General features: G+C 38.1%; 3 protein-coding genes across 8 annotated transcripts in view; 1 reads left to right on the forward strand and 2 right to left on the reverse strand.

The window, feature by feature from the left end:
• The window catches only part of Efa6 (Exchange factor for Arf 6), an 88,727-nt gene extending 71,990 nt beyond the window's left edge, over positions 1 to 16,737 (reverse strand). For both annotated transcript variants that reach the window (XM_076318285.1, XM_076318287.1), the window contains exon 1: positions 16,090 to 16,737. In XM_076318285.1, coding sequence (XP_076174400.1) covers positions 16,090 to 16,224 — 135 coding nt within the window. In that variant the 5' untranslated portion in view covers positions 16,225 to 16,737. The remainder of the gene's footprint in view (positions 1 to 16,089) is intronic.
• Positions 16,738 to 17,528: 791 nt separating this feature from the next.
• Cisd2 (CDGSH iron sulfur domain 2) lies at positions 17,529 to 20,974 on the forward strand. 3 transcript variants are annotated; one of them, XR_012992956.1, is made up of 7 exons: positions 17,529 to 17,677; positions 17,851 to 17,945; positions 18,217 to 18,333; positions 18,516 to 18,606; positions 19,580 to 19,836; positions 19,932 to 20,086; positions 20,231 to 20,974. XR_012992956.1 is itself a non-coding variant. In XM_076318164.1 (4 exons), the coding sequence occupies exons 1-4, from the start codon at positions 17,581 to 17,583 to the stop codon at positions 18,603 to 18,605; spliced, it is 399 nt and encodes a 132-aa protein (XP_076174279.1). In that variant the 5' UTR covers positions 17,529 to 17,580; the 3' UTR covers positions 18,606 to 19,042. The 3 variants fall into 3 exon arrangements, 1 of the variants encoding a protein (XP_076174279.1); XR_012992955.1 differs by having other exon boundaries at positions 18,516 to 18,713; positions 19,364 to 19,836; positions 20,231 to 20,970; XM_076318164.1 differs by lacking the exons at positions 19,580 to 19,836; positions 19,932 to 20,086; positions 20,231 to 20,974 and having other exon boundaries at positions 18,516 to 19,042.
• LOC143150118 (uncharacterized) lies at positions 19,043 to 24,995 on the reverse strand. Of its 3 annotated transcripts, none has more exons than XM_076318163.1 (8): positions 24,892 to 24,995; positions 21,149 to 21,309; positions 20,766 to 20,915; positions 20,519 to 20,653; positions 20,192 to 20,404; positions 19,877 to 20,117; positions 19,671 to 19,743; positions 19,043 to 19,603 (listed from the first exon to the last, which is right to left on the reverse strand). In XM_076318163.1, exons 2-8 carry the CDS (start codon positions 21,192 to 21,194, stop codon positions 19,598 to 19,600), a joined length of 864 nt encoding a protein of 287 aa, XP_076174278.1. In that variant the 5' UTR covers positions 21,195 to 21,309; positions 24,892 to 24,995; the 3' UTR covers positions 19,043 to 19,597. The 3 variants fall into 3 exon arrangements, with proteins under 3 accessions (XP_076174278.1, XP_076174277.1, XP_076174276.1); XM_076318162.1 differs by lacking the exon at positions 24,892 to 24,995 and adding an exon at positions 24,707 to 24,885; XM_076318161.1 differs by lacking the exon at positions 24,892 to 24,995 and adding an exon at positions 24,131 to 24,885.
• Positions 24,996 to 25,296: the final 301 nt, after the last annotated feature.

Raw genomic sequence — 25,296 nt, forward strand, 5'->3', positions numbered from 1 at the left:
TTCAAATACTTATTTCGCGGTACAGAATATATTTTATTATTCTTGAATTATTTCAAACGTTACGTTTAAACTTGAAGTGAGTTGAAATCGTACGACGTACAATGTGAGACCTTTTGTAATAATTGAATCATAAAGTTGCAACGATAACCTGATTTTATAATCGCATCGCCAACAGAGCAATTATCTACCATTTTGCAGGCGTACGGAGATCGATGAACTGAAATACGATTAAAAATTTCATCGAATTACCAAAGTATTTCTCGTACCGTTACAGAATGAGGGAATATTCCAATAAAATATATCTGACACATTGTCAGAAAATAAAACTATACAAACGTCGTTATAATGGTCGTTGAACCTTTGAAAATATTGAATACCTAACTGCACTCACATCAAACTCAATGGACTGTTCAAGACCATGTCTGAATCGCGACCGAGATGATCACGGTGGGGATATGTAGATGGTAGCTCTATACTGGAGGAGGTAGCTCTATAGTGACCTTGAACAGCCAGTTGATTCTGTTCCAACTCAGCCATTCAAGTCGTTCACCGGCTTGGCACTAATTATTAGCTCCGCCATCGGTCGAATTTACGCACAGTTATTTATCTTTTAACGCATTGTTGTACGTCCGCGCGTATTTCCGCGCTCCATTAACCCGAGACACTCACCTAAGAATTTAGGTCCAGAGCTTCTTCTGGATTCGACTAACGAAACTTTCGCCACTGTGTTTATTCAGCACAAGGTACTCCTGCAAGTGGAGACCGTTCTTACCGGTCTCGGTTAGAGGCAACGATCGCCACCTACCCCGCTTTCAAGTAAATAGCCTACACCGTTTCGTCGAACGCGTCCTGGACCCGCGAGGCAACGTATCGGTCTAACCACTGATAATTGCAGAGTAAATCTCGGTCCAGGGAGTCCTCTCTTTATTAGAGCATCGCCATAGGGTAAAGCCTCTTCCGTCTGCTCCCACTCTTTACCCTGGTGCGCGACGAGGGTTGGCCTTAACGTCCTTAACCCATTTCCCGGCAGCGTTACGTTAACGCAACATAATGGTTTAGCTTCCTCTACGCCTCTCTCTCTCTTGCTCGCTTTCCACTTTCTGTACCCCTCCACCCTGAGCTCTCCAGGCCCGTGTCATTCGTTAAACCGCAGCAGAACGTTAACGATGCCCTCTTTCACCGATAAAGTGGTGCCACCGTCGCGGTGATCCTTAATTAATACTTTTTCTCGTTATCATATTCCCTGGTTCGATTGCAGAGACGAGAAGAAATCGAACTGACCATTACCATCACCGAGTTCATACTTCCGGAACGGATGAGAGGTCTGTTGAACAATTCTGTAGCGTTTCGATCACTTCAGGATGGAATATGTTTCTGTTGAGATCAATGATGCAACTTTTGTTACATTGTCAAATGATAATCTCTGCCACTTCAGTGGCTGCAGGTTGTATAATATCGGGTCGACAGTGTTCTAGTTTTTATTTACAATAATTGATCCACGGATAAAGCGAGATAAACTTTAGAAATTTCTTATTTGAAAATAACAAAGAACGAACAAATTGATCTTGATACTATCTTGAAATATATCGACCGAGCGTTACGAAGTTTTATGCAAAATCAAATCGAGATCGTACTCGGTCGAGTGAACTCATCATCGAGCAAGATTTACAGTTTCCGTGGGGTATAGGTTCGAGCCAATTGAATTGGCCGCTCGAATTAGAATATTCCAGACATTGTCGCGAAGATCAAAATATCAGTTTCAGGTCCTCGAGTCCTCGAGTTCTACCAGAATGCCGTGTACTCCGCAGTTGCAAACGGCCTTGCAAAGTTGAACAAATTACACAAGATTCGTGCCTGATCTTTCCCGATGAAGACATCTAACGATCCTGCAGATTCGCTCGCTTATCGGTTCGAGTATCCCCAAGTGTGCAGATAACCGAGAAATGATTTCTCGTCCGAAACACACCATGGAGTAAAATTCTTCGCCTCGACACAATGACCGGTGCTGTTTCAAAGAAGTCTCCGCGAAGTAAGGAACACTTCAGGTTCCGTGTCAAGATCTCCACTCTAAACACCTAGGGAATACTTGGATATTTAGTATCCATGCGCTGAGTTTCGCTCGGGGGGCTTCCCCAATTGGAAATTAGCGACCGTTCCGAATTAAACTCGACAAATTTCTTCTTAATTCGTCGACCAGCCCGGATCAATTAACTCCCGTCCAATTCCAACGACGAGAGGAACGTCTTCGTGGTTCCGCGTAGGTTCCCAGACGTCTCGTGGTAACGGAGATTGGCTGCACCCCACGGAGCAGTCGATTCTTATCGATAAGTATCGGGAGGCCTCGAGGTTCCTAAGACTCCAGACGACGCCAAGGAGACGGTTATCGTCGTACGATGTTCCTCAGGTGCCAAAGTACCCTTCATCGTCCAGACCCTACCGCGGATATAAGTATAAATCGTCTTCGATGGGCGGAATCGATGCTCTACTTTGGATAAGAAAATAAAGCGTGAGCCTAGAGTCGGTAGATCAAAGTCGAGGCCGGAAGTACATGCATCTATCTAGACTGTCTCGGTCACTCTCATATTTTTCCAGCCACCTTCACCGACTGTTCTGACCTACGATCTCCTCTGTAAGAAGATAAATAAACAAATCGATTCGAATAATTGGGCATTCGTCGTTCCCGAGTCATTCGAGAGAACCGAACCGTTCATCAGGAATGAGAAACTGATGCAATTGTACGGATGGTTGCACCTTGCTGAACAAAAAGGGTGAACAAATCATAAGATTTCGTTAGATTTGCAACGACTATTGCGATTTGTGAATTCACTCGAAATTCACGGTACGAAGCCCTCGATACAATTCTATTATTCAGATTTTTGTCGTATTTCCAGCCAGAGAGATTCCATGGCTCGAAATAGGAAAAGATAGATAAATAATAATCTTCGTTTTCGAGAATATCCTGTTCGAAAGTTAATCCAGTAGACGTGCACTCGAATAACGACTGGCGTTACGGATTTCACTAGAGACAGCTACTGTGATTGGTTTTTGTAAAGGATATCAATGTCAGGCACTGTTTACCATCGATACTTGTCTATTAACGTGGAATCTACGGTCTATAGTGGAATTCGTAAGCGCTGGTCATCGATTAGGTGCACGTGTACCGGATCGATATCTAAATGCATTTTTCGCGAAAAGAAAGCCCCCGATGCAATTTCGTTACTCTATATTTTCATCTTATTTCGAACGATGGAACGGCTTCCCGACCCAATTTGTACCACGAATTTCGGGCTACCTTGTATATCTATACAGCGCGCTTTCAAATATTTTATGTTCTTCGTCGGACTGTCCATGGTCGAAATGAAGTTTGAACGTACTCTCCTTTGTATTTCGTCGCTAATCTGCGATCACTACTTTCAACGAGTCAATCGAGGGCGGATAAAAATGTGATTCTTTTCGCTTGCTCGCGAGAAAGGCGACGCGATTTTTCTGGAGCAAGAGGAGAGCTTGTCGCGAAGTCCGCAAATGGCGTTATATCCCGACCCAAATTGGAATCGATTCAACCTCGTAAAGCAGCCATCGAGCTAACGCGAAAAGAAGGTCTGAAGATTCGAATTTATGTGCGCGCTAGGTCAATCGTTTTTCTTTCCTCGCTGAGGGGAAAGTCGCTTCTTTCTTCTCGCCAAGTGAGCCGAGATCAAGCGTAGCTCTGGAAAAGGGCGATTTTTCAGCATTGTTTGCCACGCTTACGACGATCATCGGCTTATTTGCCCCGATTGCTTTTTGCGGGGATCCATCGACAACACTGTGCTTTGTAACTGTGTTACGACCGAAACGGACTTAACCGATCGCTCGAGATTACTTTTCTCGATACAAAACGATTCTCCGTTCGAAAGACCGAATACGCGAACGTACTGGTGGCGAGAAGAAAGATGGTGCGATCTAATGGTGGGGGTAGCACCTCGGGGACCTTGAGCGGCCAATTCAATTGGCTCGAACCTACACTCCACGGAAACTGTAAATCTTGCTCGATGATGAGTTCACTCGACCGAGTCTCGATTTGATTTTATATAAAACTTCGTAACGTTCGTTCGATATTTTTCAAGATAGTATCAAGATCAATTAGTTCGTTCTCTGTTATTTTCAAATAAGAAATTTCTAAAGTTTATCTCGCTTCATCCGTGGATCAATTATTGTAAATAAAAAGAACGAACCGATCTCTCGTAATCTCTGAAAATTGACAATATTCGATTTAATATTTTTATAAATTGTCCCGTTACGTGGTCGGTCAAACGTTTATTATAAAACTGGTCTACGGAGTTCCTCGTTCAAAGTTTCTTCTATGTTAGAACTCTGTTGATATAGAGCCACACTTAACCCTGGCAATATTTTCCCAACTTTTCCATTTTCCTCGTAGAACCTAAGTACAACGCCTCAAGTGTTTAATGAAAAATACAGCCCTGAGCAACGTCTGTATAATGTACCTGTGAGATCGTCGCACCCATTTCCGTGGCAAGTTCGTTCAGAGAGTTTGTCCCGAGGATACGATCAGAAAACACAATCCCTTGACGAGATTAACACTTCCACCCAACAATATCGTACCACACAACTCTGTACGCTGTTCCTGAACGTCATTGCGTCACCGTCGACAATTCACTTAATACATATTCCTAGTGAGAATTTAAAAAAAAGAATATTAAAAATTCGCAGGGAATACATACAAATTTCTCTCGCGAATCACCGCATCAAATTATAACGCGATACTATAAATATCTCGTTTCCCCTTTCTCGTTTCGAACGAATCGAATATTCAACCCTCTAGGACTCGAGAGGAGACCCTCGATCGACATCTAATTCACTGTACATTTTCCAATCTGGGAAAACTTCTCGGTTTGGAATTTAAATATTACACCCTTGCGAGCTGTAAACACGTACACGCGAAGTATTGAAATAAAAATTGTTGTTCTTTTCTCTCCTCCTATCACTTGGATCTCTGGAGAAGAGGTCTTTGAATGATTGATCCCCGTACGAGCCCCCAAATAACTGTTGCTCTGATGTGGTATGTTAAAGTATATTTAATAATATTATATATTACAATGATGATAGTGTTAGATGTAGTGTCAGTGGTTAGTTTCGCTGGATACGTCTTTTAGTTGTCTCGTCTTATCGTCTTTTTAGTCATACTGTCCGCGACACACTCTCGTCGTCATACTTTGTCATACTCTCCCATACTACGTTCTTCTCGCGCTCTATATAGTCATTCCCATTCATTCTCTTTCATTCCAATCCTCAGTCTTCTCTCACTTCAGACATTCGGCCACGCTCGGTCATCCCAATCGCTCGTCTTTTCCAAACACATGTATTTCCTTTCATCCCCATGCATTCTCACGCTCGGTCGTCGCACAAAACCCCCTGTAAAGGATACTCGTGCCTTCCAGGAAAGCTAGCGGGCCGATCGGCGCTAAATGTTTACTTTAACTCGAGTCCAACCGCGCACGTTATCTTGCTTAGGCCTAAGCTCGAAGCAGGCCTAAGCGGACGCCGAAAATCCGATACTACAAAACATTATCAATTCCAGATTAATTTCACAATTTAACCCTTCCCGCTCGAATCGCCACTTAATTCGGTGTACTCTCACCGAATCGGAAAACCATCGTGGTTTGAAATTGTAATTAAAATTCAATTACTCCTTTCTTGTAAGATGCGAACACACGTATACGAAAATGTCGAAACGAAAACGCTCCGTTTGAAATTAATTACACGATTCGAAGGATCCCATCGAGGTGTTGGTTTCTGGTTGCACTGAAAAGCTTCGAGTGCAAAGGGTTGAAGTATTTTATCGAGGCGTCAGTTTCCGGTAGGAAGAAAGCTTCGAGCCCAATGGGTTAAAAGTCGAAGGTTGCGCGAAGCTACGAATCTTTTCTCGACCTTCTCGCCAGAAACTCAATTACGATCTTTAATCTCGAGTGTATATAAATCCCGCGGGCCCGCGATCGTGCCACACCGTGACTGTACAGTGGGCAATTAATTTTCCACGACGCGATACATTCGCCGAATTTATAACCCCGCATTTCCCTCCAAGTGAAACCTTTCCCCGTGGAAAAGGTTAAGAAACCTCCGGATTAACGATTTCCCGGCAAAAAAAAAAAAAAAAGGAAAACCGCGGTATCGCTGAAAAATACCGCGATAGTTCCACAACGTGGGCGCGCTATCGAATTCCCGTTTACCGTATCGGCGGCAAGGTTTTTGTCTTCAACGAACGACGGCCGTTTCTATTTACGGCGCAGATAAGACGATATTTACATCGGTGATTCTTCACCTCGAGAGAGAGAGAGCGGTATATATCGACGCTCGAGCTCTCTCGTCACGCTCAGAATGCAGACTGGCGCGTCTCGTTGCGTTTTTCAGATGTCGTTTGCTCGCTATTCACTCCGGTCTCGTGCCAAACGGGGGTACAACACCGGGATAGGGGGGAGGAGGGAAACGGATGCAAGAAACAGAACGCTACGTTTTGTTTCCTCTCTTTCTGCCGTGAACCCCCCTTTCCTTTCTCCTTTCCGACTATCCCTCGAGATCCGTTCCCGTGCCTCCGGGTGAAAAAACAGTTTACGGACAGTGTGCAACTGCAGACGCAGGTTCAGGCGACCGAGCAGTGCTTAAAAGCTCGGAGAACGTTTAATCTACGGCTATCGGTTCCGGTTTCTTTTTTTTTTCTTTTTTTCTTTTTTCTCGTTACCTACCACGCGTCGCTCGAGTACACGTCCAACTGCTCGATTAACTTTCGGCTCACGAATTAGCGTATCGTTAGCTCCGTGGAAGAATTGATAAATTAATCATGGAAATTAAAGGGTTAGTGTAGATAACGATACGTATCGGAAGTAAACAAACCCCTTATTAATTACTGGATTTACCAGTCGAAATGACCGGTGCCGACTGTTTTTACAAAGAAGTTTACTTTAAATTCCGTAGCATATTTTTAAAAGACGTTTTCTGTTTCATAAGTTTCTCTTTTTCCTCGATCATCGATTTTCTCAAGGTACATACGAGGAACACCTTAACCCTTTTAGTGGGTTAAGTGTGGGTAGTGAGTAAGGTGTTAGGAACACTTTAACCGAGCAAAAAACAAATGCCTATGGGAAGATAACCGGACGAATTTGACGAATTTATTAAGGTTTGAAAAGCTCATAAAAATCAAACTGAGAATGATATTTGAAAAATTTATAATGCAGCGTATCGAGGAAGGAACGGAGGGTAATACAATGCTAATTGTATTTCAATACTTCTTGAAAATTATATAAAAACGTCAATAGAAATCATGATGAGAAACATAGAAACAAGTTTCTCTTCTGCAAACAATATTTGCACTAATCATCGTCTGATCATTATTTAGGAGTTTTATGTATGTATTTTTAATAAAATAACCAATATCGGTCCTGAGAACAAAAACTTAACTCCTGATGCACGACAAGCGTTAGACAGATCTACTACAGAACAAGTCGACCATTTTTTTACAACACTAATAATGGAAATTTGAGAAAAATTCCGCAATCGTGTATTATCATTAATTTCATACATTTCTTTAAACAGGATTTAGGTCCATCGCGAAAAAGAAAATTCCATTTGAACTTTCATTCTAGATTTGTTATAGCAGTGTAGCTGTTATAACGTGACTAAAAAAAATTTCGGTATTATTATAAATATTTATATTTAGTTATCTGGCTACTAAAAATATGTAATATTTACTTATTTTTACATAGACAAGCAATTTATTTAGCATTGATGCTTACTGATACATACACCGTGTAATACTTTATTGCAATGATTACAAATTGTGCTTGATACAAACAACGCTATATTCAACATTCTATATGCTATATTCTAATAACAGTATTTCCCGATTTTATAAACATTTATATTCGCCCGTTTGTAATTTCTGTTCGAGCTGCGGTGGAATACATTTTCCGTTCCTGCGTATTGTTCCGGTTAAGAATTTGTTTCATTCTTTAGCAATGAAATTAGACCGTTTATAACGTTTCGTGTATTTATTTTTGGACGCAACGATGTATCATCGTTGGCATTTTTCGCAAGTGGAACGAACGACGATATATCGTCGCTCGACACTAAAAGGATTAACACTGGATTTACCAGTCAAAATGACCGGTGCTGATTGTTTTTACAAAGAAATTTACTTTAAATTCCATAGCATATTTTCAAAAGACGTTCTCTATTTTATACGTATATCGATCAATTTCATAAGTTCCTCTTCTTCCTCGACCATCGATTTTCCTGAGACACATACGAGGAACACCTTAACCCTTTGAACTCGAGAGGAGACCCTCGATCGACACTCGATTTAGTGTACTTCCTTCAATTCGGGGAAATTTTGTGACTTGAAATTCAAATTGGAAGTTAAGTATTACACTCTTTTAAGATGTAAACATATGTATGTCAAGTATTGAAATAAAAATATTCCATTCCGTATTAATTTTGCGATTTAAAAGACTTCATCGAGACGCCAGTTTCAGGTAGCAAAAACGCTTCGAGTGCAAAGGGTTAATATATTGAAATCTATCGGTAGTCATTCTCAAAAAAGACCTTCGTCTCTCGCGGTGAATTTCTTCCTGATTCACGAGCTTGACTTTTTTTTTAAACTTGTCCATCAGGGAGAACCCTACAAGTTTATCCCCCCATTCTGTATAAAGTGGTTCCACGCTCGTGACAGCGAGCAAATTGAATAGAATCAACTAACACTAGATTTACCAACCAGTCAAAATTACTGGTTTTAACTACTGTTAGAAAAGAATTTACTTTAAATTCCATAGCATATTTTAAAAAGACGTTACGACATTTTTTTATTTTATAGATATAATAAATTTCATTAGTCTCTCTTTTTCCCCAACCATTAATTTTCCTGAGTCACGTATGAGGAACACCTTAACCGTTTGAGCCCAAGAGGTATTGAGAAAACATTGTTAAAGAATCTCGAACGAGTTTTGTATTCGGTACAAACGCTCTAATGTAAATTATGACAGTTCACTGTTAATACAGTAACGATGTTGAAATTTCAGTTACAACATTGGCTCGGGTATTAATAAAATTTCAGGAAGCTGATCGTCACAATGTGTCGATGTACTTTAAAAATATATGTTTTTCAGGAAACTGCATTTTACGACACATTTCAATTCTGTCGATATAGTTCTTAATAACTTAAATATACTGCAAGAATAATATAGTTGTAAAAGTACATCGCGAAAAAATGCATGCCTCGGCTGGTACAATTACGTTCCTTTATTAACGAACTTACTTAACAATTTAATCTTCGTTTCATTTGTTAATGAAATACATTTAGTAAAAATAAGTGTGAAGCTCCTTAAGGTATGAGACTCGAGTGAAACGTTAAAATAAAAACGATTTTCGACCATTTTTTTACAACACTAATAATGGAAATTTGAGAAAAATTCCACAATCGCGTATTATCATTAATTTCATATATTTCTTTAAACAGGATTTAGATCCATCGCGCGAAAAAAATTCCACTTGAACTTTCATTCTAGATCAACGTAAAAAAATGCCAAAATTTATTACTTGGCAAGAGGTCGATAAATTCTAACAGAAAAAAAAATATATATATACCTTGAAATGTTAAAGAATACACATGTAAAAGTGAGGAAAAGTTTCATCGAAGTTTCACGCTAGAAAATAACTGCCGAAAATCACTGTTGTCTTAACATTTTACCAGAAGTCCCCTGTTAACATACCAAAATCCATCGGTGGTTCTAACGTTAATCTCAGCCACGCGTTTCGCCCGCATGCTCGACCCTAGATTGATAAACGAACAACCGTACGCGAAACGACCAATAATGCTTGGTCGTTTGCCGATACTCCTCGTTTCACGATTAGACGCGTTATTTTTAGTAGCGCGAGCTGCATTCGTCTCGCCGGCAACAACGCGAATTTTCGACCCCCGATCGAAGCGCAAACAATCGTGTTCCTCTCCATTGAAGTTTCGCTTCGGGGCTCGGTCATTCGGTGATCTTCGTCCGAGCAGTGGCTCTCGAGTCGCCGCGGCCAAACAAGAAATCACGTCCCTTCTTGCGACAACGCGAAATAAGAATACTTCTCTTCGGTGGTCGTTGACCCCTTTTCGTCCAACGGACAAGAGGAAGCGGCATCGAGAAACGGGAGAGGAGAACTTGGTCACCGGGGAGGGGAAAAAAAAAAAAAAAAGAAAAAGATGTAAGAAATTCGAGGTGACAGAGAGAGAGAGAGAGAGAGAGAGAGAGAGAGAGAGAGAACGAGCACGTGGCACGCTGAGTATCTGTGCCAGTGAAATGTGTAAGTTACGAGAACCCATTAAAACGCACCGACGAGTCGGTGTGTTGCATTCTCGCGCGTGCCACCGTAGAATTGAGAGCAGCCGCAAGAAACGCCCTTGGACGCTCGCTGAAATTACATTTTCTCTGACGAGGGAAACAGCCCGCGGTGCCCAGAATCTGCTTATTCCCCTTGAAATATGTTTCTGGGTTCCGTGTGCCAAACTCTTCCGCTTCGAGATTTCACGAGAGTCGTGAGCGTACGGTTCCCGATCGCGAGTGAGAGGCAAATTCCGAGAAGTTTTAATTTAATTATATTCACGAAAGCGGATCCCCCCCCCCCCCCGCATCGGTGAGTTTCCACTCGCAATCCACGTGACGTCTACACGTCGTTCCTGATTTGTTATCGATTGTCCGAATATCGTCGAACAAATCGCCATCGTGGATTTCCTTCTACGAAAATGGTCTCACGTTTCTGGAGAGTACAACCGTTTTGGTACTTCGAATCTTTTTTATAATGTTACTTGAAAAGTAAACGTATCTTGAGGAATCTGTCGCTTCACGAGCCACTTCGCAGCTTCGTTTGGTCAGTTTGTCGTATTCCCTTTCTTTTCCCGCTCGTTGCGCGCAGGTGGGGGCAATGGCCTTGAGCGGTCAATTAATTGTGCCCTGACTTATGATGGAAAGTTTAACCTATACGCCAAGTCGCGTACGGTCGATTAATCTCAGCAGAATTCGAATTAAAAATTCGTTCGTTTTCGATATACCGAACAGTGTATCGTACAAACTAGTCGGCGAATTAATTTGATTTAAATAATTCTATTATTTGTACGGTAATTATTGTTTCTTGAACAGTATATCGTACAAACTAGTCGGCGAATTAATTTGATTTAAATAATTCTATTATTTGTACGGTGATTATTGTTTCTCGCGAGAGTGCACTTTGATGGAATTTTGAAATAAAATTGATCCGAAGAATTGATTTTAAAATACAGTCTTTCAGGAGTATTCGAGGCTCCTGCACAGTTTCACACGCACCTTGACACCTCGAGGTGCATACAGTGCTCTACTTTCGATCGTGATCGATTTAGATCAAATTACCTGGTGGAAATTCTACGGAAATTAATACGTCAGATGGGAGTGCACGGTGTAAGATAGTATTGAGGTAACACCGATCTGATATTGCAGAAACTTGCAGATAAATAATAAGTCGTCTCGGGTTCTGTTTTGTAGGTTGTCTGGCGCAATATCTGCATGCAATAGGAAATTTTCATTCAACCCTTAACGAGTGATATTCATTTCAACGTAAAATGAGCATAAAACTCGATGTTGCGCGATTGGATTAACTTTGTTTAGTGCAATATATTAATGGTATTCTTTTATTTCAATAGTGCACACACACACACGCGTCAATTGGAAGGGCAGAAAAATATTACATCGATAAATATTTTATCCGATTCCTGACTAAGATACGACTATCTACGGTAAATGTTAATACATGTTCGTGATAACATAATCGATAACACTTCCTAACAACGGTGTCTGATAAATGCACAGAAAATACTTGATTGTTCCATATATATAAATAAGAAAAATATCTGATTATTCTTTCTTAAAATAAATTACGATCATTGCTAACCGAATTCAATTTAAAGATACTACAGCAAATAGCAACAATGCACCGGCCTTACAAAATGGAAAGATTCCACAGTTCCAGCCTCAGAGACCCATAACTTATTGTCAATCTTCATTTCTCTACTTTTTCTTTAAACTTTTGTCCAAATGGAACAATTGTACATTTGATCGCAAACGTATTTTCGGTCTTCGGTATCTCGAACGTTTAACTTTTTATCTTTTTTATTTTTCCTTCAAATGGACTAAGAACAATGGGAAATTTCTTTGTATTTTCGGTACTCCGTGTTTAGGTTCCCCGAGTGCCCAATTTCACCTTTGAAAATAACGAACATTAACCAGAGCGACGTGCACGATTACTACGGGACCACAGTGCACACTCGAGAGCTTTAATTATGGAAACTAGGGGGAACATTCGTCTTACGGCTATCAAGAAGGCGATCGATCGATAAATTCGAGAAATTCGACGACGTGTACGCGCGTTCAACTAAGTACATAATTGTCGGGCTTGCGTGCTTCGTACCGTCAAGAAACTTGAAGTTCTTCTTTCGTTATCACGCAACGCCATTGCATAACGCCGTTCTGGATGTGAATTATAAACGGACCGATCGAGAAATCGTTTAATAAAAGAAAAAGCCAATTTCATAACTCAGTCGAACTAACGAAAGTATCAACCAAACGGGCTGTGTTTGCGTGTATCTGTTTTTGCAAGTGCGTTCCTTATCTACGGTGTGTACATTTTCTTATATATTCATTAAATGCCACACACTAATTGTCAGACGTTAGTTAGCTAGAAGAATGAACGATATTCTCGGATTGAAACGAAAAATGTAATAATAAAATAAAATAAAGAAAAAAGACTAAACGTTCAATTTTATCCAAGATCTATTGCTGTTTAATTTCCACCTACGAATTACACGGAATTATTTTCGATATTTAATTTCGTCCCAACCGAAAAAAGTTATTAAAAATTATTGTTCGGAAAATATATCTGCAATATTTCGTAATTAAAAGAAATATTTCCGGATCCTTTGTTAATATATTTAACTTGTATAAATAATATAAAGTTAAAGAATTATAGTCTCGCTGGTATTAAATAAATTCCAAACTCGTTCGTAGTTCATTCGATGATACAATATATTAACTTACACTCTCCTAAAACGATTTTGTATATTGCCCGTATCACGCTAGTATGGGAGAAATTATGCACAAACTTACTTCCAGACTTTCACCATTTACTTTAATTACGTAATTCCAACTTTCTTTTTATGGAATAATTGGAAAAGAACCGGTACCTTTCTCGTAAGATCGCAAGATCAATTTTTTTTTTTTTTTAAATAGATATTGCAAAAAGTCGTTTTCATCTACCGAATAAAGAATATAAAATAACACCGGTAGTCGTGAAACGAGCAATTTAATAATCATTTCAACTATATAAATATTAATTATACTGCTAAAAAATTCATGCATTAAAATGCAATTTCTAACATCGGTTGATAGTCGACCAATCTCATTTTGCTGCCAATTTCAGCAATGTTGGAAGGCATTAAAAAAAAAACTATTTTAAAAATCCAAAGCGAGCCCTGCAGTACGGTGGACAATGCAAAATGCATTACGCGTTCTCTGTACCAGTCCAACAATGAATCTTGAGTGGCCACCGATATAGTTGCCTAACCTGCTTTCGACTCGAGGCTCGAATCGCTGCCATATTAATTAAAAGAAAATATCCAGTTCGATAGAATTTGTCTCTACCCACGATTCCAAGGACTAACAGAATGAATACGTAGAACTGAATAATAATTCTGCGCAGTGTTAATCACGACTTATTTATCCAGCTACTTTTGTATTAATAAATCGTGCTAATTAAAATTGAATACACTTCACCCGAAAGTTACGTGTTTGTTACGAAAAGCTCGTTAAATGAAGGAGAAGTTAAACAAAAACTATTCAAACTTTAAAACAAGAATGTAGTCGAAACGTATACTAGCTACGAACAATTAGAAAACATTTCACGATACGTACAAATACCAATGAGTAAACCTGAAAACAGATGTGACCTGTTAAAAACTGGTAGACCGTAAAAATAAATAACAGTCAGGATCGATCTGAAAAACTGTAAAAAATATCATGGTTAAACATACACTACTATTTTATTTAATTAAAATGATAAGAATCTGTCATTTTAAAGAATCACGCACAATTTTTCATTCATGGTGCAATTACGAAATGTTACAAAAGACATTTATATACCTGCTATGTGACCATTCGAGACATCTTTCACGCGATCGTTTGTACAGAATGAACACACGCGAGTAAGAATGAATTTTTATCCAACCACTTGGGCCAACAGAACCCTAAGAATTCCAGGAAAAAGACAAAAAAAAACGGGATGTATATAGTGACACATTCCAATCACGCGTAATGCCTAGCCGCTCCTTTGTTACGCGCATTCTTCTTGCGAATGACGGTTATGCAGGATACAACAAGTTCGCGCATGCGCGTCAGATAGATTTGGACACACTCACTTTGATTACTTATCTCTAGCACATTTCGAACGCAAGTGAAAATGTTCAGATCTAGAGAAGCCTATTAAACCTAGAAATATACGTATATTCTAAAAAAAGAAATAAATAAATATACGCTATTCAGTGAAAAAATTGCCTATTATTGATCTGTTTCAATAATTAAAGAAAGATGCATCGTCTTTAACGACCATTATGCATTTTTTCCAACGGTTTCCTTTTTCCATCTCGCTTGCTCTTTGCAAGTTTATTCGAAACTGGTCCGCAGATCGGTTAATCTATTTTGCATCTGCTATTCAAAATCCTACTTCTCCATTCAAGTATCGAAAACCAGTTTTGATAAAGCAATCGATCTATTCTGCGCAACAGCAGAGGGGGGAAGGGAGTGCGTTCAATTTGCAAGATTACAAGATACCGCGAAAAAAAATTGGCAATCGGATAGCATTGCGCTTGCGTGGAACCGAGGAAATAAATTTCGATGACTTAAAGTCGACCCATCAGACGAAATCCCCTTAATTGCACAATGTGAACGTTCGTTAATTCAAACTACAACGACGTCCGGGTTTTACGTTACATCATTTATCTCGAGGCATTTTGTATAGAGGAAAACGTAGATTATGCACCGAGTACTAAGTATTCTTCATCTCCACGGTGCATTACGCTTAATACATGTTTTTAAAAATTAACGAAAAAACTCGTTGCAAAAAAACGATGAGGTGTTACGATAGTGAGTAATTTACGATTTGTAACAATATTAGCGTGCAAAATACGGAAGATATTCAATAAAAAATATGTAATACCTGACAAAAACAGCTAATGCCAAGAGACACATCAGAAATGAAATAGAAGTCAGGCACTGTGTCATGTATCTGCCTTGTCACAAAAACACAGTGGTTTCGCTAATCTGGCACGTAAACATGGCTGCGTTTAAAATATTTCAACGTGGAAGCAAGAGATCGTTGAGAAACGAATGACTCGGTAGCATCAATGCGTAACAGGCATCGACCGCCTTTCTGGATTCAAATTTCCCAATTCGTATGATCATTAAGAAGGGATATATTCCCCAGAAAACGGAAAAAAGAAAGAGTAGAAGGAGAAGTGAGAGCACACGAACAGAGAGACCGACAGACTGGAATGTGACCGTTAAACCGATCCCACCCAGCCAATCAGCATCCCGCCTGTACCGTCAACGTTAAGGCGGGTGTATATACAAGAAGCACTAGCACCGCTCGCAAAGCTTGAGAATAAAAAGTAATCGGAGGTCGAGGAAGAAACAGACGGGGCGACAGAGGGTGCTCGTGATAATAACACGGGTCGATATACACCGGGCGTTATTTTCAGGCCCTTGCATTCGCAGGATTCTCGACAAAAGCGAACGTGTATGCATATCTCTCGGGGTTGCTCTTTTCAATTCCACTGTTTGACCGTCCTCGAACTTTTTGGTACCAAACAACACACGCGACGTGTGAAAGACGATCGAAGCCTCGCTTATTAATGTTTGTATTAACCGGTATCGACTAATGTGGCCATTAGCCAGGGAATCCACGATTTTAAGCGGATTCCGTACCGCCGATGCCAATAGCACAATTTTTAAATAATCACTCATTTAAGTAAATCGAACTTACCTTGCCGCTCTTTGCTGCCGGCGAGTTCTCGACGATGTCGTAGATGACGTGCGGCAAACCCGCGGTACCGAGGAGCGAGAACCCGAATCCGGACGAGTCGCCGCGGTTCAGGGTAACCACCAGCTCCTCAGCCATGTTTCAAGCACATTGATCACCTCACTGTCATTTGACGCACCTTTACGAAACCCGCACACCGTGCACAACGATTATCCGGCGGCCCGTGTTTTCCGTCTTTCTCTCTCCCCTTTTCTAACACCGTGTGTGTCACTAGTCAACGTTCCTACGTGCTCGCTTGGCACACGCACGCACAACCACACACACGGGATGAAGCAGGGGCCCCCTTCGCGAACACTTTTCGCACTGCACCGCGCGATACAACTGCTCTATCTCCTTCCTTCCCCCGTTTTCCCTCTTCTTTCCTGGTCACCTCTTTCCGCCGATGCCGCGAACCTCCTACTAGTACCACTACCCGTCAACGATGGAGCATAACAGCAATATCAGAAACGATACGTGGAAACGCCACTCCTGCGCTTTTCGTGATACCGCCTCGAAAACGCGCGCACTTCGTACCTGTGCCTGCGCGAACCGCGGTGGCGTCGCGGCAACCGACGACGTATCCTTGCGGACGACGCAGACACCTCCACCCTGCCCGGCGTACACCTCGCGACTGGATGGCGCCACCTACAAGGCATTGCAGCGACTGTGGCAACGCCTCGTAGACCCGTCACCAGAGGACGTATAGCGCCCGATTCTGACGAATTCTCCTCTTGTTCTTAATTTCCCTAAAGAGCGGAATTCGTTTGCAATGAAGTATTCACGTTTAATATAAGGTTTACTAAGTAAGCCTCACAAATAGTTTTAACTTGACAGTTTCCGGACTGAACGTAAAAGTTTGCTATTTTCATCCGTTGAGACCTGTCTTAAAATCATTTTTAATTGCTACACACCTATGGAACTCTACCGACCCTTCACCAATGCAACCACACTAGTCAAAATCTACCGACTACGATACAGTTAAAAATTTACAATTTAAAAAATGTATCTGTAAATGTGAAACATGTTACATCGTGTTATTTTATTCCAAGACTAGTACTGTCTAAAATATAGAATACTCGTTCTAAAGAACGTTACACATATACTTTTGTAATTTAAACAAATATAAGTAACAAATGTTACGGTTATCGAGTTAGTTAGAAATAATATTGTATTTAAGAATAGTGAATAAAAATCATGTGTGATTCTCTGCGAGTAATTCGTCATTTGAAATAACGAAAGTCGTTTAACGAATATTGAATACAAAAATAGAATATACAAATTGTATTTCTTATTATGAACAACAATTTTTCAATACTATGGAAGAATACTTTTAACTTTCAGAATTTTGTTCACCTTTTTAAGTAAAAATCATAATCGAGTGGGTATAAGCTTCAAGGTGGTTGCATTCGAATCGGTTTCAGTTATAATTTGACTCAACCAGTAGAGATAGCAAATATGGAGCCGCTTTCACATCTCGTTAAAGTATCTATTCCAAATTATTTGGCTGGATTACCTATTCCAGAATCTATAGGAGGATGGTTTCGATTAGGAGGTGAGAAATTAAATAGTATATTTACTATATATTTAATCATTACGTAAGATCACATCGAGTAGCTGTAAAAATTACGCTCTTAAACGTGACACTGCGAATTCGTACAGTAGCAGGTCAGTCAGAAGAATATTACGAATAATGTGAAATTACAAGAATTTTATGCTTTTATCTAGTACGAGACTGGATCTCTTTAATTCCCCCTACCGCAATGTTAGTTGGTTTTGGCTATATGTCCTACAAAGCATTTTGTCCGTTAGCGAGAGGCCCGGTAAGCATACTACCTGTTATTACAATAGAATATCAAGGACATTTAGATAACATATTATATTTTACTTTCTCATTCATTGATTATGTAACAATCTTTAATATCAGTAACTGTTTCTTTCATAACTATTACTTTTTTGGCAATAAATTACAGATTTATTCTCATACAATATATGAATATATATGTATACACACACATTAAGAGATACATACCTCATCATTTAGTAAAGATTATTTTTATTCAGATACATCATTATACAATTACTCTTTTCCAGCCCTGTGGACTTGTAAATCTCAGTGTAAAAAAGGATGTAAGTAAAGTAGTAGACACAGTTGATATAGAAGATATAAGTGAAAAAGCTGTATTCTGTCGTTGTTGGAGATCTAAGAATGTAAGTTTTTCAATTTTCTTACTGACCTACATTAACTATATCCAAGAATAATTTCGAGACACATGTTATGTAATTGTATGAACTCGTTCTGCAATCACTGTATTTATGTAAACCTTACTAATGGACTTCAATATTATGAAAATGAAACATTGATATTAATAATGAGAAGTTTCTAATTTCAGTGGCCATATTGTGATGGAGCTCATGGAGTTCATAATCAGGAAATGAATGACAATGTCGGTCCTCTTGTAGTCACAAAAAAGAAAGCTTAATGTAAGCTAATGTATAAATAAATGTTATTGTATACACTTGCTATTTACAATGCTAAAAATAATTTATACAAATATTTCTGCAACCAATACTGTAAACAACTTATAAAGGTGAGAAATATACAACAAACGTGAATGTAGATAAAAAACGAAATATAAAAAAAAACAAAATTAAATATAGACTGAAAAATATGAATCTCTCACTTGTATCTATTTTTTTAGAATGATTCGACAAATTTATAAATAAACAAATTCTTGTGCAAATTGCTTGAATTAATAATTGTATAAGTTGTAATATGTAAGGTATACAAAATTCATATTATTTTTTATGTACGTTAACTGTACAATCAATAATGTAATTTATGAAAAATGTATTATTGATTTTAGCCTAGTTGCATTTTTTAAATTTTAAAATAAAAATTCATTCGTTAAAAAAATAATCCACTTATTTATTTAATTAAAGATATTTACATGTTTATTACACGCAATGCAAAAAAAAAAGTGAAAAACAAATATGATAATACTAGTTTACAAAAATTTAATTTATAGTATATGATTTCGTAACAATTCTGAACACTACAAAACAATAAGGAATATCATTCATAATAACTTTAAAAAAAACTGAGACACATAATTGTAGCACCCATACATACAACTTTTAGTTACTACTCGTAGTACTATGTAATTTATTCAACGATCTGCGCGTTATAATTATTACGAAAAAATATAACAACACAGTAACGCTATTTTAAATTCTACAGGAGGAGGAATGAACGATCAACTTGTTGAAAAAACTGGGTTGTATACATATAAAACAATTACATTATAAGAAATGTATAATATTATCCAAATATATTTGGTTTGTTGACTGTTAGACGCAATGCATGTCTTTAGTATCACAGATCAATGAATCTTTAATAGTTACATGGTACCAGCCTGAGCTGTAAGTCATTCAATTATATCTTTCTTCTTTGCAGATTTCTGTTGTTTTGGAATCATAGCTGTAACATTGTAAAGTGCAAATGTACTGGAGATGTTGTGATTTAATTTTAATTAATATACACTTACCTCGAAATGGCGCAAATCATTAGTATCAAATTCTAACTCATTAACAAGTAACTCCCGATGTCCGTACCTATACCTAAAGTTAAAATATCGATTAATGAAACATCTGCTATACTAAGTAGTGTACAAGAGCTGCTTCAAGTAATAGGACTTCACTATTCATAATATGGTAAGTAATATTAAATCAGTAGAGTAACAAATTTTCTTACTCGATGTACCGCCTCCAAACAATTATTCCAATGTATGCTATTGCAATTGCTACAGCAAAACTTATCGCAGTAACTAGAGCTATGACTCCCGATGGCAAACTTCTATTACGTCCTTGATTAGTGGACTTTACTGCTTCAACGATATCTTCGGAATCTGTCCTCGGAGCATCATCTGTTAACAACGGTGCTACGGAGCTAATCGATATTTCGGTACGATTAGTAGAGGTTTCCGTATCTTTGTCTAAAACAATATTTATTATATACTCGCTTATTTGTGCAATAATCGATTGATAGTGAAATATCAAATATTTATACCCGTGACACTTGTATTTATCGGATGACTTGCTTTTGTAGGTATAACCTCGTAAGACGGTCCATGAGTGCTTTCTGTGCTATTCAATAGAAATATATCAGGTTCTCCATTCTCGTCATTTGTTTTGTTTTTATCGGGCGCAGCTTTCGGTGTAGAAGTTTCCGTGTTGTTTACCTCAGTCTTGTTGCTTACCATAGTCGCAAGTGTTGTTGGTTCTGATTAAAGTATGAAAACAAATAGAGTATGTACTTTTTTATATAATTATACCTAATTTACGTATAATTATACCTCATTGTAACTAATGTATTCAAATTTTAAAAAGCGCATACCTGTTGTGTTTGACACTGAGATTTCTTCTGTTACTTCAGCACTGTCATGCGGCGTGACATAACAATCAGTCATATCATCCGTTTCCTTCTTAGAAGTACAATTATGCTTTGAAGTAACAGTATCCTTTAATTCCTCTATTTAAAGAATTATAGTGTTTATTATATTCTCATGGTAATCATTCATGTTACCAACCGAGTCGATGGGAATTCAAAGAGTAAAATCGTTAAGATGTATCATTGTACTCACCTTTTTTGTCTTTCACAGCTTTAGCCACGGGTGCAACTGTACTCGTGTCATTATTATTTAAAATAGTAACCGCAGTTTTCATATTCGCTGCAACCTCCACAATAGTAACATTGTCGTGACTTGTATATAATACTGGACACACTCTGCCAACTGATGGTAAAAGAATTTATAAAGTAACAAATTTGACGTCAAAAAATAAAAATATTACAATAAATTGTAATATACTTATTATAAACGATCTTCTTTTCCCATAAATTTATAGTCAGCATTTCTGCATGTGAAACGTTGTTTAAAAATGGAATCTACTTGCGACTCAGGTATCGCGTTTAAATATACATTTTATTTTATTCGTAATAATAAATGTTCCCGCGCTCCCAACTTACCAAACATCGATATCGTGAGAATGACGATCAAAGGCAATCGAAGCATCTTCTTTTCGTTCTTCGTCCGTCTTCTTTCACAATTGAACTTCAAGAAATTCTGCACACGTTTCGTTGTCTCGGGTGTTATCACTTTAAGCTTTAATCGCGTAGCGAAGTCGGACCTGAAATCAAGATGCCAATTATCGTTTCGAGTAGCACCCCACCACACATTCCATTTATCTGTTATCTTAGATAAACTAGACAAATAATAAATATATTTTTAAACGTAAATCAATATTCTACGATGACTAACAATAAACTCCTTATGATAAGGAAGGAAAACAGTTGCAGTAGGAAGAACAAGACAATGCATGTATATTAACGTGTATATTCAAAGTAAATATTGTAAATTTCACAATCAGCTAATGTTAATTTGAGCGTATGTATATGTATATGTATATGCGATAACGGATTTACCATTTCAAATTTCGATCTAACAACTCAATTTGTCTATATTTCTGTTAACAACTTTTAGAAATGGCACTCGCACTCTACATTTCATTCTACACTCTAACTGCCCCCTACACTGGCTATCACCTGCAGTAAGCACTGATTCAAGTCAGTGTTTTCTTTTTTTTTTTTTTTTAAATCACTGAACACTTCTTTTCACAATATATTATGGAATACGTATATTCTTGTGTGATTATTTGGTTTTAATTATTAATGCTTAAATGTATTTTATCGACAAGTTAAGTGGTGGAAGATCTTTAAAGTTGTTTCTTTCGTTGAAATGATCATAGTGGTATGGATATCCAAAACACATGGGTATCTTGGCATTTGTGTGGTATATAGCTATATGATATCGGATATGACCCGAGCAGATTGGGTAAAGTCGAGTAATGCACTAAATTTTGTATCTAATAATCTTATCGTAATATCTTTTTATCCACAGATTAACGAGTAACGATAATTTATTGCATATAAAACTGGCCATTTAGAATTTCATTTTTCACTTGCCGAATGACTGACTACTGCTTTACCAATTGGCTATTCAGGCTATCAACAGATCTTTCTTCTTATGATTATGATTAGAAAATGGCTACCATCGTTTTTCAAGCTCACGAGTCGTCCAGACAGATAAACATCGTTTCCTGCCACATTCAATGCTCAAAATTCGAAACAATACGAAATTAACAGTCAATGGCGAATACCACTATTGAAAATTAAAATAGAAAAGAAATCGACAACTGGGTTATTTAATATGTCAACAGCCGTTTTTTCCAAACGTAGTATTTACTAAAAAATGGCTGCAGTGTTTCCTGTTTGCGCCATTACTATGTTTGCAATTATTAATTAGCTACATGCAACAACCGACTGAGTGTTGATTGTAAATGAACAGTGAATTTAAATGAGTCACAACATTTATATATATATGTTTATTGTATCAACAATCTTTCGTGACGTAGAAGTCAAATTGATCGAAAGAAAGTTAATCATTAATTGCGATCATAGTTTACTGTTTGAACGCGATAAGTTATCTAGGGCCACTCGTATCTCTGACGAATTTTGTTAACAAAACATGATAAGCAAACCATTTAATTTCAATTTATGCGCATACATAAATTTGCTACTTTATTTTTATGCAACACGTGGTGTTTGTACCTATTAAATTATTCAAAGAATTTTGTTCGTCTTCTTTTACATTGTCATTCAAGTATGTGTATGGTACTACGTTTTCGTATTCGCGTCTTGAAATTTTACCTGTCGTGCACATCTTATCGTTAACACTTTTTAAAAAGGGAAGATTCCATAAAAGCCTGTTTTGCATTTTAAAAAATCGTACTCCGTTCAATATAGGACGGACAATACATATAGAAAAGCATCTAATTGCAATATAGATGCGCGGCAATAGAATCCAAACGATGTAAAACCACACGAAGGCCACCAACAATGTAAAAAGCTTCTATAACACGTTCGAGGTTTAATTTGATCACTGAAATTCTGTCACGGCTTGGTTTCCTAATTTAGAACACAAATACAATATACCTTGTACCACTTTTCTATTACCAACCACAGTCGTAGTCTTAGAGATATGTATATGCAACTGTGTTGAAATATGCATTCGCTCTACATCAGTCAGCAACGAAACGTTTGTTTTCGGTCAAAAGCGATCTACGTGAAAGCAAATAGATGAAACAAATATTGTTCCCGATTTCGGGCACAAGTCCGTACCGTCGTCACGGAAATCTCACAAGAACGAACACGTGCCAGATTTCTGCGCAAGGTTACATAAATCTTCTCTGGCATTACTGCTGGCTAATATTTTTACGGTATTACGTCTAAGGCGTGTTAATGAGTACATCGTACGGGAAATACGAAATACTGTTTGTGTTACCTGCGATGATCCAATGATTGCTCGTAAGAAGCGTTTCGTTATTTAAATGTTATTCATTTATATGTTGGTAAAAATGGATTCTAATTACCGTGTATCTATATACGTTTATTATTACAGAAACATGACAAGCAGAAAATATGTATATATTAAAGAAATACTGATATCGGGTATTTTTAGAAAGTATTTTACAATTAATTTCAAGTATTATCGAACGAAAAAGAACCAATATTATTTGTTCAATTCTTACACGTTTCCCTGTTTTTAATATTCCTTCCTCGGTGGACGTTTTATGCATTATTAACAAGAAACGAAAGAATGTGTCGTAATTGCATACGTCGAAGAATTCTCTTACGATAGTGACGATAATTACGATATTCAATTATCGTGTTACACTTTATCGCAGGTATCGAGTGGACGAGCCGATAGAAAGGATAACAGCAAATGTACTTTTAATGGGATCGAGTTTCAACAAAGCTTGGGCTCAACTTCGAAACCGTTATATCGATTTCAGTAATACTAATCGCAAAGAGAAAAAAAAAGTTAATTTATGATAAAGACGATTAACCTTCTTTCTCGGTGTGTATAATACACGCTCTAATAGTGCATACCTTTGGCAAACGTGAAAGTAGAATGTTCCACTTTTTCCCTATTTGCAATCACTTGGCGAAGAATCGCTCTTTAAGAGAGAGACGAACGAAAAATGGCAGGTGTAAAAACTTGAATAACCGATGCACTATTTGTCACACGCGAAGTCACGGTTCGACCACGATTACACCGATATTCCAAGTAGTTATAGCATCCCACGATCAATTGCATTACAATTACACGTTATTCCTTCTAAGAAGAGAGAAAACGTTCGTACACAATTTATACCACTTGCCGTTCACTATTGGATTCTCGATTGCGTTTTACACGTTACTTCGGGAAACGGCGAGCGAAGGTTCAATAAACATCCTCAAGGCACAAGTTTTCAGAAATCAAACACCAGACAATTATATAATCATTGCAAAGATGTTAACCGACTAAAGATCACTTTAAACAAACTCGTACGTGCCACGTTTCGAACATTCGAAATTTCTTGAACGAACGAATTCCTATTGAACGTGTCACTAAAAATTACACCATTCGCTATCGAGATACTATTCCTTCGCTAGAATCATCCTTAACGACGCTCGAATATGCACCTGTTGTATTTTTGTTCGTTTTCAGTAGAACAGATTGTTGACCGATTGATGACACGTGGTGAACCAATGTTACGATTATTCGACAACTGGTACCGGGCGGAGCACACTTTACTGTTTCATTTTCTTCCGCGTAATAATTATTGTACACGTTGACAATTTCAAGCGGTAAACGACTTACACCGTACCGTCAGTTCTTTCTTCCCTTGAGAGCAACAGCATACTGCACGTTCTACGCGCCAGGAGAGGTATGTGTAGTGACAGGCAAAGAAGAGAGGGCTAGAACAACGTGCGGCATGTGCAAAGGCGTCACAGAGTACAGAAAAGACGTACCGATCGCGATTTATTGGTTGTTACTCATCAATTAAATACAATTAAATGCTGTTTGTATAGGTGTCTAAGATGATACGAAGCGTAATGATTATTCGAAATGAAGTTTCGATTGAGTTTGAGGAATAACATCATATTGAATTTTATCTCCGCTTTCTTTCTCGTAGAGAATATTCCTTTAGGTAGTTGAAAATCAAATGGAATCGACGAAAGAGTATTTTTTTGGAAGAATAAATATCGCAATCGATTCGCGTTTCCCGTTG

This window comes from Ptiloglossa arizonensis, chromosome 8 (assembly GCF_051014685.1).
Source record: "Ptiloglossa arizonensis isolate GNS036 chromosome 8, iyPtiAriz1_principal, whole genome shotgun sequence".
Classification (NCBI taxonomy): domain Eukaryota; kingdom Metazoa; phylum Arthropoda; class Insecta; order Hymenoptera; family Colletidae; genus Ptiloglossa; species Ptiloglossa arizonensis.

Excerpts from the sequence above, each read along its gene's own strand:
- LOC143150118 (XM_076318163.1), bottom strand. The coding sequence starts at position 21,194 with ATGCTTCGATTGCCTTTGATCGTCATTCTCACGATATCGATGTTTG. Across the intron at positions 20,916-21,148 it reads TCTCACGATATCGATGTTTG|TTGGCAGAGTGTGTCCAGTA; the intron begins GTAAGTTGGGAG and ends TTTTACCATCAG. Across the intron at positions 19,744-19,876 it reads GTTTGGAGGCGGTACATCGA|GTATAGGTACGGACATCGGG; the intron begins GTAAGAAAATTT and ends TTTTAACTTTAG.
- Cisd2 (XM_076318164.1), top strand. The coding sequence starts at position 17,581 with ATGGAGCCGCTTTCACATCTCGTTAAAGTATCTATTCCAAATTATTTG. Across the intron at positions 17,678-17,850 it reads AGGATGGTTTCGATTAGGAG|TACGAGACTGGATCTCTTTA; the intron begins GTGAGAAATTAA and ends GCTTTTATCTAG. Across the intron at positions 18,334-18,515 it reads GTTGTTGGAGATCTAAGAAT|TGGCCATATTGTGATGGAGC; the intron begins GTAAGTTTTTCA and ends TTCTAATTTCAG.